General features: G+C 46.0%; 1 protein-coding gene across 1 annotated transcript in view; it reads right to left on the reverse strand.

Moving 5' to 3' along the window:
* DNAH5 (dynein axonemal heavy chain 5) overlaps positions 1-19,491 on the reverse strand; it is a 5,605,957-nt gene that overhangs the window by 3,467,508 nt on the left and 2,118,958 nt on the right. The window contains exon 18 of the mRNA XM_086967405.1: positions 7,320-7,494. Coding sequence (XP_086823531.1) covers positions 7,320-7,494 — 175 coding nt within the window. The remainder of the gene's footprint in view (positions 1-7,319; positions 7,495-19,491) is intronic.

A 19,491-nucleotide genomic window follows, 5' to 3' on the forward strand; every position in this document is an offset into this window, starting at 1 on the left:
AATGAGCTACGATCAGTTGATACCCCTCACGGAAGAGGTGAAGGAGGAAATGTCATGGTGGCTTTCTCACATGGAAGCATGGAATGGTCGGGCGATTTTCGGGTCAGTCCCGGATCTCATCATAGAATCCGATGCCAGCAGCTCGGGTTGGGGCGCTCGGTGTGGGGATTTCTCCACAGGCGGCGCCTGTTCTTCAGACGAACAACGGTTGCATATCAACTGTTTGGAGCTCCTGGCGGGCTCCTTCGCGGTACGTTGTTGGACCAAAGATTCGGTCAAGGCCTGCGTTTTACTCAGGATGGGCAATGTTTCAGCGGTTCGTTATGTGAACCATCTAGGAGGTCCTCGCTCTCGCGCTCTGGCGAATTTGGCGAAGGACTTCTGGGACTACTGTCTGTCGCGTCACATTGCGGTGACAGCGGAGTACCTACCGGGTCAGGCCAATCAGGTAGCGGACTGGCACTCCAGGTAGCTCAGAGATGCCAGTCAGTGGAAACTGGATTCAGGGGTCTTCCAGTGGCTACAAGACCTCTGGGGTCCCTTTTCGGTGGACCTGTTTGCGTCCCGCCTGGATCATCAGCTTCCGAGGTTTTTCAGTTTGAGGCCGGATCCCCTAGCGGAGGCCACAGACGCCTTTCGGCAGGATTGGAGTCGGGAGAGGCCGTTTGCGTTTCCCCCGTTCTCCATGGTGGTGCGGACGGCGGCCCAGGTACGCCGCCAAGGAGTGGAGTTGGTGCTGATTACACCGCTTTGGAGGTCTCAAATATGGTTTCCGGTTCTTCTGGAACTTTCTTGGGATTTTCCAATCCTACTCCCCCTGTTTCCTCTCCTCCTGAGGAATCCGGATCAGGAACCGCATCCTCTCATCCTGCGGAGCTCGCTCCGCCTGATGGCGTGGAGGCTCTCAGGAGACGCTGGACGCTCCCGGGCCTTTCGAGATCGGCTGAGGGCCTTCTCTCCAAAGCATGGGCCGATAGTACGACGAAGCGCTACAGATCCGCTTGGCTTAAGTGGATGCGTTGGTGTCTTCGAAGGGATTTGGATCCCTTGGTCGCAGGCCTTGTTCCCATCTTGAATTTCTTGGCTGAACTAGCCACCAATGGCCTTGCCTATAGAACGATTAATGCGATTCGATCTGCGATTTCTGTGGGTCACAACCCGATCGACAATTCTCCGGTCGGAGAACATCCTTTTGTTTGCCGACTTCTGCGAGGTATTCGTCTTTCGTTGCCTCCGGAGCCTCGGTATTCCGTCCTTTGGGACGTCAATGTGGTTTTGAATTTATTCCTTTCATGGCCGGCCAACACCTACTTGTCTCTAAAGGAGCTCTCAGCTAAGTTAGTCATGCTGTTGTGCTTGGTTTCCTGTAGGCGTGTGTCTGATGTGCGCGCGTTGGATATATCGGCGCGAGGCTTCTCCCCGGATGGGGTCACTTTTACTGTGGGGCATCGCACAAAGTCGGCGTCGCGATCTATCTCATACCCAGCTTTTCTGGACACTCCTAAGTTGTGTGTTGTGCAATGCTTGAAAGCTTATGAGGATATAACCTTGGAAATCCGCCCTCCGGGCGAACGTCAATTGCTGATTGCCTTGCGGAAGCCACATAAAGCAGTCTCCTCCCCCACTATTGCAAGGTGGGTGTGTTGGGTCATGCAAGAAGCAGGCATCGATACGAAGCTTTTTGGGGCACACTCTGCCAGAGGGGCCATGGCTTCTAAGGCGTTTGCAGTGGGTGCTCGCTTGGAGGATTTAATGCGAGCTGCAGATTGGTCCTCAGACTCCACGTTTAAAAGGTTTTATTTTAAACCAGTAGTGGATCTGGCCCAGTTGGTGGTGAGTAAGCTTTGAACTAGCATAATCTGAAGCCTCCGGTCCTGACATAGAATCGAAATTTGCCTAGCTTACGTAACGGTAAGTTTCAATTCTATTAAGGACACGGAGGCGAGGATTATCCCACCCAGAATGCACAGTGGTTCATACCCGCCCGTATGGCAGTAAGTAAAGTGTTTTCCTATATGCGGTTATGTTATGTTGCCAATATATGATGCTCCTCTGTCATGCTGTCCCACTCCTGTGACTCCTCGCTTACGCAGTCGTTTTTCTGGCAGGCAACGAGGGAACTAAGCAGGATCAGTGAGGCGGATGCGTAATCTGCACGAAGAAAGAGGAAGAAGAGGAAGAGAGGACTGGCTATCTATCTGTGGTAGACATGGTGGAAGGACTGTGGATTAGAAGTACACAAGAGACTCTTGGGAGTTGTGGTTTTCTGGACTATTAAAACGTTTCTTCAAATGCTTTTTTGGATTGAAAGCATTTTTTTTTTCACTGTTTGAGTATTTTCCTGAGCTGCTGTGGAGTTTTTATGTTAATAAAGCGAAGGAAGATATAGCATAATCCTCGCCTCCGTGTCCTTAATAGAATTGAAACTTACCGTTACGTAAGCTAGGCGAATTTCGATTCATGGACCCAGGCCGGACATTCTCCTCTCCTGGGGATGGAATTCCTAATCTCCTAAAGCGTGTCTTGCTCTCGGGCGATGCCAGGTGGCTTGAAAATGACTACGGCCTTGAAACGTTTCTCCCAGACCCTCAGGGTTTCTACGGTCGGGCATTTTCTAGGCTCAAACTAGGTCATTAAAAGCATTAGGTCTTACCTGCCAATTAGTGTTGCTGAACCCCTTCCGAGTGAATCCACTAATTGCTGGTGACCTGTTCCTGAATTCAAAAGTGTATTTATTGCTCCTATATACCTTTTAGGGCAAAAAAAGCACCCCAAAGAGTAGGGGCGGTCTGTTTTCTGCACGAGTGGCAGAGTCTTTGGAATTGCTAACATTTAATGCAGAGTTAATTCACTTTATCTGAGTTGAAATCATTCTATTTTACTTTTGCTGTACTTTATTTCCTGCTATGGTGGAGGTGGTTGTCATTTTCATTTTAAAATGACACGTTTTCTAAAATCTTGCTTTCCTCCCACCTTAATCTATGGATTTAGCCACTCGCCCTTCTGGTTATACATTCATTGATCTATATCCTCGGTTCTTTCCTTATTTTATCAGTCCATGCCACATTTCTTTCATCCTGTCAATAGCAACATATTGTCATGTGCATTTCTCATACATTTGTCACACTTTAGCAGCAATATAGTGATCCCATTTGAAATTTAAATGTCCAGTTAACGTATCCTGTTACATTTGTTTGTATATGGAAGTCGGATGTTATTTTTTTTTCTTCTAACTAACAGGCTCGTTACAAAATGCCTTGAACCATGTATTGTAATATTTTTCTCTTTTACTCTTTGAAAGGGACCAACGTTCAATGGGATTTCTCCTTATTGTTACCGCTCCCCTCTGATCTGGTTCCCACTTATTTTAATCCTCTCTCATTATGCTACCCTACAACTGGACTACCGTAAGAAGTCTTGTCCAAAGCCATTTTAGTAACCTATCTAATCAACAATTCCAAGCATTATCGCAGACTTATCAAAGAACATCAGTGAAACGTGTATCACTGATGAATGAGAAAATTATGATTCTAACCTCTGATAACAACCTAAAAATGTTTTTCTCCTACTTCCAGATCATCCATGGTAAATATCAGACTGCCCCTTTCTCTCCTCATCCCTGCTCCATATTATAATACCTACTCAACTCATATCCCATCACTCATATCCTCTTCTCGCTTTTTCAGCCGTGTTATGCTCTTGACTTTTCTTCCCTCTAGCCCACCTCAGTCATCGTTATTTAACTTACCTACTCTAACCTTAATTAACTCCCCTCTCCTGCAGGTTTCGCCCCCTCATATGTTCACGTACATAACTCATTCGGCCACTCCTCTCTTTTCAGAACAAGCCAGAAAATTCTGTCATATCCCACACCAGGTGAACTGTCTTGTCATATTTTAGGTTATATTTTAGATCATATATACTCTAGCAAACCGAGTTGTGACATTACGACAGTCCCAGATTCCCAGGAATGCCCCCTTTATCTCTTTGACAACCTTCCTGCCTATTTGTTCGGAAGCGATACATTTCTAGGACTATTGCACTGGCAACATCACAAACCTTCAGACCAATACCTGATATACTCACAATTACTTCTCAGTCTAGTTTCTCTTGCACAAAAAGTGTTTGTGATCTGCAGAGTAATTTAATAACTCTCTAACCCTGTAACATCACTGCAAGTTTTCACATTAACTTTCACTCACCCACCAAGTTAAATAATATAGAGACTGCACCTTGAAGTTACCAGGACCGCAGCCCCACAAAGTGATCTCTTACCCCTCTAATGAGGATACAGTCTACCTATTAAGTGATAGTACGAGTTACTTACCTTCGTTAACGATGTATCTGGTAGAGACGATTCTAGCTGCAGATTCCTTAACGTAGAATTATCCCCAGGCGTAAGACTGGATCCGGAATTTTTCTTTTGCCACAGCATCTCTGCGCGCCGGTGGGCGGTACCATGTGACTCTGCCCTGACGTCGTCCACGGGCGAGACATCAGCGAGGTCACATAAGCCCCACCTCGGAGCGCCGACGTCAGTTTTTTCTCTTTTTCGCGTTCAACGCGGATCCGGATCGTGTCCTGGCCTGTTTTCAGGCCTCCTTTTCACTCTTTGCTTCTAGGAACAGTGTGCGAATGCCTTCGGGCTTCAAGACGTGTACGGATAGTGCATGTCAGATGTCGGCTCGGACCCTCAACCTATATGTAGGTGATGTTTGGGCGAGAACCATTACTTTATGGACTGCAAGGTTAGTCAGCACCTCAAACCGAAGTCCCGGCAGGAGCACCGGATGAAATTGCTGTTGGCCTGCTTGTCCAGGTTGGTTTCGGCCAAGCGTCCGCCTCTTACCTCGGAGGCCTGGAACCGACGATTCTGTCTGCGGCATTGCCCTACGCCATGGCCCTAAGGGCGTCGCTCGCCAGCTGGTAGGTCCTGTAGCTTGTCTCCGAGGTCTTGTCCTCGGTCAGCGGAGGGCGCAGGTTCCCCTCGGGACGTACGCCCCCGCCATTCGCCACCCTACCCGCCGTTTCCCAGCATAGGGGCGGGGCTTCCAGAAGCCAACTCTGATACCCACTTTCTTTTGACATACTAGTGCACAAGGGTCACCCTTCAAAGAAGGTAATTTATGAAGGTCACATTCAGCTCCTCTTCACCCCATCTACACCAATAAAGGAGGTTGTAAAATTATGACCTCCATTCCTCGCATAACTGGACATCTACAGTGACGGAAAATTGGTGACAATTATAAATCTTGGTCTCCTAAGCCAGACTTAAAATGGTTTAATGATACAATGAAACATTTCATGGATCTTATGACACTTACTAACTACTCCATTATTCACTGTGATTGTGTTGGAGTACGTGGTGGCCGTTGCAACCACATATACAAACTATATACATTGTGAGCACCTGCCTAACAACACAAATACTTCTTTCCTATGTCTGCCTTTAGGAATAATTCCAAAAACTCACCCTGCCCCACCAACAGGCTGAACCTCATACCACTCACCTCAAGAGAACACCCATGTGTACAGCCATGCTTTAAAAATATCACTAACCAACTCTGATTTGCATTAGGGTGAAAGTAAAACCACTGCGATCAATATACCTGCGGCATCGCTAAATAACATATGGTTTCCAGAACTGCCATACTGCCACTACTCATACTAAACACTTCACCCTAATTCAGTCCATAGGCACTTGCATAGAGTCAAACCCTACATTTAATCACCCTAATGATCTAATTAATTAAAAAAAGTATCAAGTTACTTAGCTTCTAGAAAACTATTTCTGTTGGATACTCTGTCTAATCGCAGTTTATCCACCTTGTGAACTAGGCAGCATCAGTTTAGTGAGGTGACGAAAGTTGCCAGTCTCCTCCTGATCATCTTCTTTAGGAGGCACATACTCACTACTTTAAAGAGCATAAGAATCTTAGCCAAAGAGAGTCTACATCCTTCTGCAATACTGGCAAGAGAATGGTTGGAGAGTCTTCAAGCTGAAACTCTTAACAGGCACACTGAAACTGCTCCTTGCATCACTAAAGTGCTACGCAAGCAAATGATGGACAGAATGCTGAATAAATCATACATTCACTCCCAGTAAAGAGATCTGGGTTAAATCCATCGTTCTTTTGCTCACCATGCCACCCTAGAATAGACCCAGCCATATGCAAATCAGTCTTGACCCTGTTCCTCATGGGAAGTCCAGACCGAACTGCCAAGCTAAGTCCTCCCTGGACCGGAAACAAGCATCCTAGGGCCGGTTTCTGGGTATTACCCTTCATCAGCCAGGCTAGCTTAAATCAGTGGCACAGTGAGCAAGGGACCCACGTCTGGGCATACCCATCCCACTTAGGGTGAAAATGCTATGCAAACAAATGATGGGTCTGAACTGAGGTGGCGCAGTGAGCTAAAGAATGATGATGGATTCAACCCAGATCTGTCACTGGGGGTGAGTGTCTGAAAAGTTTCAGCTCTCCGTCCATCATCTCCTTGTGTTTGCCTTGCATCACTAAAGGCAGCTTTACAAACATAAGTGTGCTTTATTTCAAACACATCAGACCCTTTCCAAAAACATGAAATGCTACCTGTTGAAGGTAAAGCAAATTAAATACACAAAGGAACTCCTCGCTATCTGACAAAACGGTTGAAATTAAAGGCAGTCAACAATGTCTCAGAAGTGGTTCATCACTCGTTCTGAAATATCTGGCATTCAAGAAACAACAGGCTACTGCTCACTTATACTTGGGCTGCTATAATATGTGGAATTCATTCCCTGTTTCTCTCTTCACCAGTACATCTCACAGCAGTCCTAATATATATTCCTAGATTGCGGATTCTGAAAATAGTGTATTCTTTTTTTATGAATTATAATATCAAATTAATATATATTCATTATTTATGTAACTATGTGTTGAACTTGTAAATAATGGCCTTTGGCGTTATGTATTGGCGTTATGTATGCTACAAATAGCCACAAACAGGCCATGGAATTGATTAACAGTGTGCTAGAAACAACCATATAACATCAACATTGGATCAAAATTCAATACATATCTAACGTACTCGTGCAGAAGAGAAACAATGTTTGAAAAACACAATTGTGGTTGCAATACATACTTGAAAAAAGGAACACTTGCTCACCCCAAGTTGAGTGAATGCACAGATTATCACAGCTCAGATAAACACTGAGATCCATGGGATTGGTACAACTTGTCTTAATTATATCACTTTCACTAGTCTAAGAAAACTTTTCAGATGGCAAATACAAAAATATTAAAGATCACAGTTGTAACGAGCACCAAGTGTTCTCTTACCTCCATTCTCATTAACTTCACTCAAGGTGTAGGATCTGCTTCTACTCCTAGATTTTTCCTCATCTTTGTTTGACTGATCTTCCATATCCAGCAACATGTTAATCAGTTCATTGGCTGCTTCCTCTACCATTGAGCTCTTGGTACATAATGCATGACCACCTTTGTTGCAAAGTTCCTATAGAGAAACAATTATTTTTTTAAACTATGGTTCATATATATTTTATCAATGAACATGATCAAGAATATACAGTTAGTTAGGATATGATTTAAGTAAAACTTCATCCATTTGCGAGATTAATTTTCCAATCCATACCTCATGCTTTTATCAACAACATAAGATCAGAATGATAAAAAGATTCATTAGAATACACAATAATCCGGAATAAACTTTACAATTCATAAGTTTTCATTAATTGCTCAGAAACCCTTAAAAGTAAAAATAATGTATTAAAGGGCTTCTGCTCAGCTGAAACTTAGAAAGACTATAGCCTAAATCTAAGAGGGCAAACGTTCCTACAAGATGTTTTGGAGGGGATGTCAAATCCTTCAAGGAGGCAAACAAAAAAGTAATTTTGCTTAACACATTCATGAAGTCTCCAAATAAGACCAGCAACATATTTCACATACAGCAGGAAGCCATTAACTGCAGCGCATAAATAGCAACCCTTGTGTAGCTCAGCAACATTGCAAATACTTTTGATGACTTTTTCAAATCTGAAATGGGCAAAATCTGCAGTTTTACCACTAAAAACCAGAAAACCTTTTTTTGCCTCCCTCCAATTTTCCGTACTCGCATATAACCCATCACAAATTAATTTCAATCTCTGGAAACAACTGAAGTAATAAACCTTGCCCTCAAAACAGAGGCATCCAGCATGCCTACCGACCCTTGCTTACCTGCCTGCTTCGAACAACTCCTCCTTCCCCCTTTCAAAGTATAATTGAATTAATAAATGCCTTCTTTTCAGGTACTGTTTTGGGGTCCTCTGAATACCAATATTACCACCCCTCCTGTAAAAGCATGTGTGGATCCCAAAAATACTAGCCAGCTTTGGGCCCCTCTCCAACCTCCAATGTCTTAGCTGAATCATGAAAAGGAAAGTAACACAACAACTTAACCTTAACTTCTCTCAACTACCATCAATTCTAGATTCAGAACTGCTGGCGGTACCAAAAATGCACAAGTCAAGAAAAAGAAGAGTTTCTCTCTTTTTCCATGAGGACAAACAAAACTGCTCTCATATTTCTTGACTGATGAGCATCTTACGAAATAGTCAATCACACATTAGTCCTGGAAAGGCTCAAACACTGGACATGCACCTAGTACAATACAATAGGTCCAAACATTCTTCACTAATTACAAAAGGGTCAGGATAATATCAACTCAATAGTACATACGCTTAGAGGTGTGTGCCATTCCTCATCACTTTTTTCAATATCTACATGGGGCCTGTCATACCTACCTGAGCAGTACCAGGTGAATTGCGAATATATGCATATGACAAACACAACCACTACGAAAACAACCCAGATAAACCAACCAACATTGCTTTGTGCTTGGACAGTGTATTACACTGGACGAAGGTGACAATTTCGTGTCAGAGGATGTCATGACTGAGATCCTAGTTATTAGAGACTCCAGTCTTAATGCACAAGTTACTTACCTTCGATAACGATATATCTGTAAGAAACATGAGTTAGTTAGATTCCTTACCTTAGAATATCCCCAGGCGTCAGGCTGGATCCGGAAAGATTTTTCGTCAGCAGTACCCTTGCGCGTCGGTAGGCGTCGTCTGCGGCTCCGCGTCCGTCGCCGGCGTCGTGGTGTCTGGGATAACGTCGCTGGAGTACTTAGACACCGCCCTCGCGGGCTGACGTCAGTTCTGTACATAGCTTTCCGTGGCAGGAACGCAGAGCCATGCAAGAAACCGACACTGGTGCCATGAAACTAGGGCCCTCAAAGGGAAATACCTTAACTCTAGGTATCGGTTTGCACAACGGGGAGGATGGGTGGGGCGGTAAGGAATCCGACTAACTAATGTTACCGAAGGTAAGTAGCTTGTGCATCTGAAAGAAACACATTAGTTAGATTCCTTACCTTAGAAGAGATACCCCAGCAATACCAACCCCTGTGGTGGGTCTGCAAAGCAAGATCACACCAAAAAGTCCTGGAGAACGGAACGGCCAAAGAAGCCGTCTCTCCGGACGTGGCTGTCCAGGCAGTAATGCTTGGCAAACGTGTGCAGTGAGGCCTACGTAGCTGCCTGACAAATGTCCTGCAAGGGGACTTCCCGCCCCTAGGCAGTAGTAGCCGCTGTGGCCCGAGGGGAATGGGCGCACAGCCCCACAGGAGGATCCTTTTTAGCCAAGGAATAAGGGACCTTTATGCACAAAACAACCCACTGAGAGATGGTTCATTTGTGCACTGCCTGTCCCTTCTTAGCGCCCACGTAGCCAACAAAGAGTTGGTCGTCCATCCGGAACTGTTTTGTGCGGTCCAGAAAAAGGAGAGCTCACGTTTTGGGTCCAGACGGTGAAGCCTCTCTTCCTCTTTCGAGGGATGCGGAGGCGGTAAGAAGGTGTGCAAGGGAATGGACTGCCCGATGTGAAAGGCAGTAACCACCTTAGGAAGAAAAGAAGGACGAGTCCTCAGAACAGCCTTGTCCGGATGGACAGAAAGGAAAGGAGGCTTAGAGGAAAGAGCCTGGAGCTCACTCACTCTTCTGGCAGAGGTGATGGCAACCAGGAAAGCAGTCTTTAGAGTCAGAAGATGAAGAGGACAGTTATGAAGTGCCTCAAAGGGAGCACACATCAGATAGGTCAACACCAGGTTCCAGTCCCACTGAGGCATTACAAAGGGAACAGGAGGAAACATGTGAGTAATGCCTTTCAAGAATCTATTTACAACAGGGGACTTGAAAAGGGAAGGCTGATCAGGAAGCCTCAAGAAGGCTGAAACAGCTGAAAGATATCCCTTGATGGTGCCCAGAGCAGAGCCTTGCTGGGCCAGGGAAGGAAGAAAGAGGAGAACTGTAGAACCTCAGAAAGGGGATCCAAAGCCTTTGCTGTGCACCATGCCACAAATTTGTTCCATCTGCAGGCATATACCGTCCTTGTGAAGGGACGCCTGGCTGCCAGAATGACATCACGGACTTCAGGAGGCAAGTCAAATGGCATCAACTGTTGCCGCTCAATCTCCACGCATGTAGGTGGGGGCTGGACAGGTTTGTGTGGAGTGCCGTCCCCTGGTGCTGCGACAGAAGGTCCTCCTGAAGAGGCAGTCGAATCGGGGGATCGATTGACAGACTGAGTAGCTCGGGATACCAGTACCTTCGTGCCCAATGCGGAGCCACAAGGATGACTTTGGCCCGTCGCGCCTGATCTTCTTCAGCACTCTGGGCAGAAATGGTATAGGCGGAAAGGCCGAGAGAGTGCCGCCTTGGAAATTCCAACAAGCAGAACTGATGACATTGTGCATTCTCTTTGGTGGCGAATAGATCTAACCAAGGCTCTCCCTCCTTCCGAAAGTGTCCTTGCGCCATGTCCGAGTTCTGACGCCACTCCTGATCCAACATGCACCGACGGATGAGTTAGTCCGTCCTGGCGTTCAGAGAGCCCTTCAGGTGTTGAACCACCATGGTGATGCCCTGATGTTCCAGCCATGTCCAGAGGTGCAGAGCCCCTTGACATAGGGTCTACGACGCCACCCCGCCCTGTGTGCTGCAATACCACATGGCGGTGGTGTTGTCCGTGAACACCTGCACTACACTTCCCCGGGCAGAGGGAAGGAATGCCTTCAGTGCAAGTCGGATAGCCTGCCGCTCCAAAAGGTTGATATGGAGCCGGGGCACTGATCTACGCCTCTCCCATGTGCCCCCCCCCCCATCCCAGGAGGGACGTATCCGTCACCACTGTGTGCTCTGATTGGGGTAGGGAGAGGGATCTGCCACTGACCCAATCGCGGTCCGCGAGCCACCACTGCAACTGTCTTGCAGTGCCCTCCGAGATCAAGACTTGGTCGGACAGGTTGCCCTGATGTTGTGCCCACTGGAACTTCAGGTCCCACAGCAGAGCCCGCATCCGCCACCTGGCGTGATGTACCAGCAGGATGCAGGAGGCCATCAGACCTAGCAGCCGGAGGGCCATCCTGACTGAAACTCAGTATAAAGGCTGAAAGATCGGAATCAGAGCCTGAATATCTCGAACCGGCTGTTCGGGAGGATAAACCAGAAACTGCACCGAGTCCAGAACCGCTCCGATGAAGAGGACCTTCTGGGAGGGACTCAGATGTGACTTTGGCACATTGATGGAGAACCCCAGCAAATGCAAAAGGTCAGCCGTAGTCTAGGAGGTGGGAGACGACTTCTTGGGGCGATCCCTCCTTCAACAACCAGTCGTCGAGATAGGGGAAGACTGGAAGCCCTAATCTGTGCAGATGAGCTGCGACCACCACCATCACTTTCGTGAACAGCCGGGGGGCACTGGTGAGACCGAAGGGGAGCACAGACAACTGAAAGTGCTCGTGGCCTACCGTGAACAGCAGGTAACGCCAGTGGGCCGGCAAGACGGGAATATGGAAATAAGCGTCCTGCAAGTCCAACGCTACCTTCCAGTCTCCAGGGTCTAGGGCAGCCTAAACCTGAGCTAACATCAGCATCTTTAACTTCTCCTTCCAGAGGAAGACGTTGACGTTACTGAGGTCCAAGATAGGGCGTAGGCCCCCTTTGCCCTTCTTGGGAACCAGAAAGTAGTGGGAGTAACAACCCCGTCCTACTTCTGGGCCAGGAACGCACTCGATGCCCCCCTTGGCCAAGAGGGCCATAACTTTCTCCTGCAGACGTTGCAAGTGATCCCCCGACTTGCGGTGGTACTGCGGTGGCATGGTTGGAGGGGTCGTCTCGAAGAGGAGGGAGTAGCCCCTTCGGATGATTTGCAGCACCCACCTGTCCCAAGTGATGGTACGCCAGTGGAGCAGGTGATGGCGAACTCTGCCTCCCACTGGCGTGGAATGGGCCTGAAAGCTCGAACTAGGAAGGCATTGAGGCAGATACTGCAGGAGCAGATGTGGACTGATCGGCTCTCTGTCCGCCTGTTCCGCCACGGCAGAATGCACGTCCGCGACCGGCTTGAGGCTGGTCGAACGTGCGGGGACGCCCTTTCCTTTTCCATGAAAGGGGCGAAAAGCAGACGTTTGCTGGCGCTGAGCCGACAGGCCCAAGGACTTGGCCGTAGCCCTGGAGTCCTTAAAGCACTCCAGCGCGCTATCTGCTTTATCGCCAAAAAGGCAGCGGCCATCAAAGGGCACGTCCATGAGAGTGCTCTGGACACCCCCTGAAAAGTTTGTGGACCGCATCCAGGCGTGGCGACGAATCGCCACCGTTGTTGCAATAGCTCTGCCCAGCGAGTATGTGGTATCAAGTCCACATCAAATGGAATATCGTGCTGCATCTCGCCCCTCAGCAAGAGCCTGGGCGAGCCGTGTCCTGGCCTCCTCTGGACACTGGGGCAGCACTTCCGCCACAGTATCCCACAGAGATTGGGTGTAACGGTCCAAAAGGAATGCAGTATTAATGGACCGCAACCCAAGACTGAGTGAGAAAAACAGTTTCTTGACAAACCTTTCCATCCTTTTGGATTCCCGGTCCGAAGGTGCGGTCGGGAAGGCGGTTTGGGACGTGGAGGCCTGGATAACCAGACTCTCAGGGGTGAGGTGTATGGACAGAAAGCATGGGTCACCCGGAGCTGGGCGGTGGTGCCGGGCCACGTTCCGATTCACAGGAGAGACTGTGGTGGGCTTGGACCAAGTGCCCATCAGAACGTCGGTGAGGGTCTTATTAAACTGCAGCAGAGGCTCCGAAGAGCTTCCTGGCGGTTGAAGTACCTCGGTGAGGAGGTTAGTCCTCACGGCCGCTGCAGGGAGCTCAAGGCGCAAGGCCTTGGCCAGAAGTTGGCCTGGTATATGATGTCCACTCTCCTAGTGAGCACCTTGCACCAGTCCAAACGACCATTATTGATGGTGGTTGTAAAGTCAACCTTATAGAAAGCTATCCTAGTTTTAGCTGTGGAGAGCAGCCTTCAGGCTAAGACTTTAGAGGCAAGTTAAGCAAGTTATTTTTACCAATTATAATCTCTTGAGTACCAAATGAAAGCACACCACACAAGGTATATATCAAATATATATGTATTTATTCTAAACACAACCCCTCTGGACTCTTTGGGCCATATGTAGGTGGCCCAATACCGGTCGGTAACAGTGAAATTCGTTACATTTCACTGTTACCGACTGGTATTTAGGCATTTGAGATGTAGGGAGAATTCGGTATTAAGGAATCGGTAAATACTGATTCCTTAATACGGATTCCTTATGGCCTTGCATTTAAGGAATCAGTAATACCGATTTCTTAAATGCAATGTAGGTAGGACTTTAAACAGTGCATCTCAGCCTTAAGGAAACATTATTTACCACCAACTCCTATTTGGTGGTAAAAAGCGATTTCCTTTCAAAAAGCACTTTTTTGCTTTTTGAAGTGTGCCATGTGGCACACATCCATGCCCTTAGGGCATGAATGTGCGCGACATGTGCACACATGCACATTTCAGGGGTGCAAGGGGGTGTCCTTTGGACACCCTGGCAGCCTTGAAATACCTCCTGTGATTACCGAATCGGTAATACTGATTCGGTAATACCGAATTTCTTCGCATTCATTCCTATGGGCCTCCAAGCCTATAGGAATGAATGGGTAGGTGATTCCTTATTACTAAATCTGTATTACCAATTCGGTAATAAGGTATATTAACAATTCAATATTTTTTACCGAATTATTCCCTCCATATGAAATTACCGATTTATAAATACCAAATCGGTAAAATTCGGTATTTAGGAATCGGTATTTCAAAGTTACCAACATCGGGCCCTTTATGAGGTCAGAGTTAAAAATAAAATACAAGGAATTTGATTAGCATACTATAAGTTGCACAGTATACGTTATGCCCTAGGGGCCTAACAAACCATATACTAAAATAGTGGTATAAGAACTACGTGTGGGATAGAAAGCAGGCCGAGGGCCTGTGGAATCACTGGGGCTTCTCAGAACAACCAAAGGTTAGGATGTAGGAGGTCCACAGGAGACTCGTGCAGTGTCTAAACACAGCCGCGGGTTACCATTGACTTTCTATGGAGAACGAACAAGATACTATTTTAAAGGTTAAGGGTACAAGGAGGTGAACTGCAATGGAACCCTTTTAGTCTAGGACACTGGGAGAGTCAATACCCACGGGAGCACCGGAGTACTCGTGTTACCTCACCCAGGGAAGCCGGGTGCATAGGTATCTTTTTGTGTCGGGTTTCGTCGTCGATTCCAATGGAGAGCTGCGAAGAAGTGCTGCAGGCGACCAGGGGAAAAGTGTCCGGGTAGATCCGAGGGTGGATCGGGGATGTAAAGAACCTGAAAGCAGAAGGAACAGAGTCTGGGTCACTAGCCAGTGACTAGGATGGCGATTGTAAGATGCCAGCCAATGTCGGGTGATTTCAGGTGAAAAGGTGAAGGTTGTCTCTTCAGCCACGAGGTCCAGGAGGCGTCGACGGCATCAAAGAGCTGGATTCGAGCTGTCCCACAAAGGATCTAGTTGACTGCATTGTCGGTATCCAGATTGGACCCAAAAAACCTTGGCAAACGCAATCCATGCAAGATGTCGAGATTGGCTTTGGTGCAGACCAGCAAGGTCTGAGGAACTTCTATTTTGGAGAGAAGTTGGAGCAAGCCTGGAGCAACCAGGAAAGCAAAGTAAATCAAGGATAGGTCTTCTTGGGGGCTCACTAGCCAACGGACTAGGAACTGTGAAGACGCGTCGAGCTGAAATGCACAAAGCGGGCCCCCGGGACACTCGTGGAGTGTGGGCCTCTGAGCTTCGGTGCAAAAGGTTCTCGGGCTGCAGCTTCAAGCACCCCAATACACAACTTTAGGATACCTCGGGAAGTAGGTGCAGGTCGCAAAATGCAGGATGTCCAGGAGTTCCGGTCTCACGTCTCTCGTGTCAGCTACAGGTCTCAGCTTTGCTGGAAGCACAGGTCAGCGTCAGAGATGTCTGGAAGTTTATGACCTGTGTCGCAGATTTGGCGGGATCTGGCGGGAGCCTCAAAAATGCAGACCGGCAAAGATGCAGTTGGTGCCTGTTTGAACAGGGCGGTCACTCCTTGACCACAAGGGAGATTTCATCCATCTTCCAGTCGATATGGAATGTCGAAGGTCCAAGATATATGTCGCAGCGTTTCGTCCAGGGTAATCTAAAGTCCTAGGGACTGGGTTCTATACTTATATCAAGTTTAGGGGTTGGACTAACTCTACGGTCTCTCCTATGGGTGGGCCTGGGGAGGGGGTGGTTACACCCCTTCCCCTTTGTCCAGTTTCGCATCAGGGCTGGGGCTGAGTGCCCAGGCAACCGGTTTGAACTGGGAAATGCATGGAGCACCTTGTGTGCCCCAGGCAGTGTCTGAAAAGCATTCACTGAATGCAACCCACCCTGCCCCAATACACTAAAGCCTGTCTGGGGAGGTGCTAGCAACCCCCTGGACAGGAAACCTATTGTCCAGGCCTCCCCTGCTGGAGTTTCGTTCAGCAGCAGGAGGGCAGACTCGTGTCTGTGGCAGCAGCATCCATTTTGTGATGCTGGGTCTCTGTTTAACTTTAACCGGGTTTACCAGTAACCACATGTCTTCTCCCTCTAAAAAAGGTGGAATGCTACCCCCGCTGCCAGGACTGGTGGTGGAGGTAGTATTCCAAAGTGTTTGACACCTTACACGACATGTTTTGATATAGTGAAACATAAATTAGCATTAACTGCGAGGATTATAATGCACTTAAGAGTATATGGTATGGCTATATCATAGAACATCTAGAAGGAGATGGTTCCAAAAGCTGCAGAGGGGCTCAGCTCATGCTAGGGCATCCTCTCACACAAAACCAAGCACTCTGCCTCCAGGATTGTCAAGGCCTGCCATAGGAGTGACTTATAGGTTAATATGTGTCTATATATATATATATATATTCACTGAAAAAACCATAGGTTTCAGACCTTATATCGTTAGGAATTAGCATTTAAAAAACTATTGAAATTGCTCCTATATAGTTAGTTGTACTAACTATATTTCGCGCACCCGCAATCCACTGCTGATGATGTCACATATTACATCATTCATGACATGGTCAGTGACATCACTGATGACATCTCAAATGACATCACTGGTGACATCACTGATGACATCACTGATGACATCATCCACGTGACAATCACATACACCTTTTCATACACTAGTAACATCTTTCATCACTGTTTGTAAAATACAGAGAAACATATTTGAATCCATTGACACAGCAATACAAGTATCTAAAAATCCACTCAGTGAGTTCTAGATGTATACACACATCTAATCACTTCGCTGTAGATTCATTCATACATGCTGTCAATGACAAATAGAACACTAATTAACTATTCACACATCTTTGGCCAGTCACACCTCCCCCGAACCACACACACATTCACTCTCCCATACAAATACTCAGTTAACTAATCAATAACTAATATAGACTTTCACATAGCTAGTAACCAACGACAGAACCAGTTTACACAACAACTGAGAAAGTGATACAGATATTCACGCAGTTTAATCACTATGCACTATATTTAGTGAGACACTATAAAATGTTAAAGTAAACAGTCAATTACACTGCTACTAAATCCTCCAACCAAATATTTATTTTTATATACCCACTCATTCTTCAATGCAAATTGCTATATATATAATGCATATTTAAATAACGAAGCAAACTATATTCACTGGATGATGTCTTCAGTGATGTCATCAGTGATCTCATTTGAGATGTCATCAGTGATGTCACTGACCATGTCATGAATGATGTAATATGTGACATCATCAGCAGTGGATTGCGGGTGCGCGAAATATAGTTAGTACAACTAACTATATAGGAGCAATTTCAATGGTTTTTTAAATGCTAATTCCTGACTATATAAGGCCTGAAACCTATGGTTTTTTCAGTGAATTTCAAAGGTATTTTATATGCTAATTCCTAAGTATATAAGGTCTGAAACCTATGGTTTTTTCAGTGAATTTGCAAGGTTTTTTAAATGCTACTTCCTAACTATATCAGGCGTGAAACCTATGGTTTTTTTCAATAAATTTAAAAGGTTTTCTAAATGCTAATTCTATTAGTGGATAACGTTTAAATATGTTAATATCCTTGTGGGACCACCTGAGCAGCCCTAGGGGGTCAGGGTGTTTCTACCCTGTCCCCTTTTTGTATTCTACACAATTGTTTTTCTGCTTCTTTTGTGCCTCTGTCTACCGAGCACAAGATGGCTGCCCAAACTTCCTGGTTTGGAGTGTTCACAGCCAATCAATGCAGCCCATGCTCGGAAAGGTCTGCATGCGCTCCTGATTGGCTGGCAGTCGTCTAAAGTATTGAGACCACGCCCCTTTTTACACCATGCTTGTTTCTCAGGAGAACTGAGGCACAAGAGAGCCCAAGTCAAGAGTGGAAAATGCGAAAAGGGGGCAGGTTAGAGACCCCCTAGCCCTTCTCAGGGGGTCCCAGAAGGACACCCATGGCAAAAAAAAAATGTTTTCGGTCATCAGTGATGTCATTTGAGATGTCATCAGTGACGTGATGAGTGATGTCACTGACCATGTCATGAGTGATGCAATATGTGACGTCATCAGCAGTGCATTGCGGGCGGGCGAGTTATAGTTAGCTAAACTAACTATAACGGGGGAATTTCAATGGTTTTGTATGAGAGAAATGTCCAGCTCACTAGAGCATGGGTGAAACCTATGTTTTTTTCAATGAATTTCTAAGGTTTTTTAAATGCTAATTCCTAACTATAACGTGGCTGAAACCTATGTTTTTTTCAGTGAATTTCTAAGGTTTTTTAAATGCTAATTCCTAACTATAACGTGCCTGAAACCTATGTTTTTTTCAGTGAATATATATATGCACTGGAAAACTAAACACCCACTTCCTTTACAAAGACATGGAAAGTTTGCATCGCTGCAACCTCTCTAATTTTTCACCTTAGTCATCTTCCACTCAATCAACACAACAACCACGAATACACACACCTACTTGCTACCATTCTTGCCTAAGCTTATCAATTATTCTTCTTTAATTCAAATTCAAAGTGCAGGCCCTTTATTCAGCCTTCTTGGTAACTACTACCGGTGAATAGCAGTGGGTAATTTGCACACTTCTGTCCTTTCTTGCGTCTTTTCTACCACACACTGCAGCAGGTTTACAAGCCCCTTGCGCCACTTTTGTATAATTTTCCCACGACCTTGTAAATCTGCCCAACTGTGTGTACTTTATGCACTAGCTTTCTTCCTTAGTTGTTGTACTAGTTTCTCTTGCTCCCACTGCCGAATCCAACACCCTATCTGTGTAATGACCTGGAAATCCAAAGATCCACTTCACTGACAATACAGTGGGTAGTTTGCGTCTCTCCAACCTTTCTTATTTTTCAAGTCTTTCATCTTCTACTCAATCTACACATCATCCACTCATACACACATCTAATTTCTGCATTCCTTAGCTGTGATTATCAACTATTCTTCTATTTTATATTCATATTCAAAGTGCAAGCCCTTTATCGAGCCTTTTTGTTGTAACTACTAATTCAGGAATTCTGCTCATACACAAAACTGTGCATAAAGCCCTAGGACCTCAGTGAGTTACGGTGTACCAAAACCCACCTTACTACACAAACCCCCTACCAAACTACCAATCAGTCACTCATTGGTTCTTCACCCTAGGACAAAAACACCAATGACTAGTCAACCCAGAACATGCGACTTAGATTACATGAAGTAAAGTGGATAACAAAAATACTCTTTCAATATACTCTTACACCAGTCAAAAACAAGATGTAAATAAAGACACGTGCAACTTTGAAATGTTTATTTCTAACGCCATAATCTCATGCACAGTACCTTAGAAAATACAACCAAACATATTATCAGAAACGAGGTTGTCAGCATTGTTACTATTCTATGAAATACAAATGGAAAAAGCATCCTATAATGCTAAAGGTAAACAAATTTAAAATATACCTACATTTCACCCTCCCTACCTAGCAGATTAGTTTATAACTACAGAAAGTCTCA

The sequence above is a fragment of the Lissotriton vulgaris genome, chromosome 4_1, assembly GCF_964263255.1.
Source record: "Lissotriton vulgaris chromosome 4_1, aLisVul1.2, whole genome shotgun sequence".
NCBI classification, from domain to species: Eukaryota; Metazoa; Chordata; class Amphibia; order Caudata; family Salamandridae; genus Lissotriton; species Lissotriton vulgaris.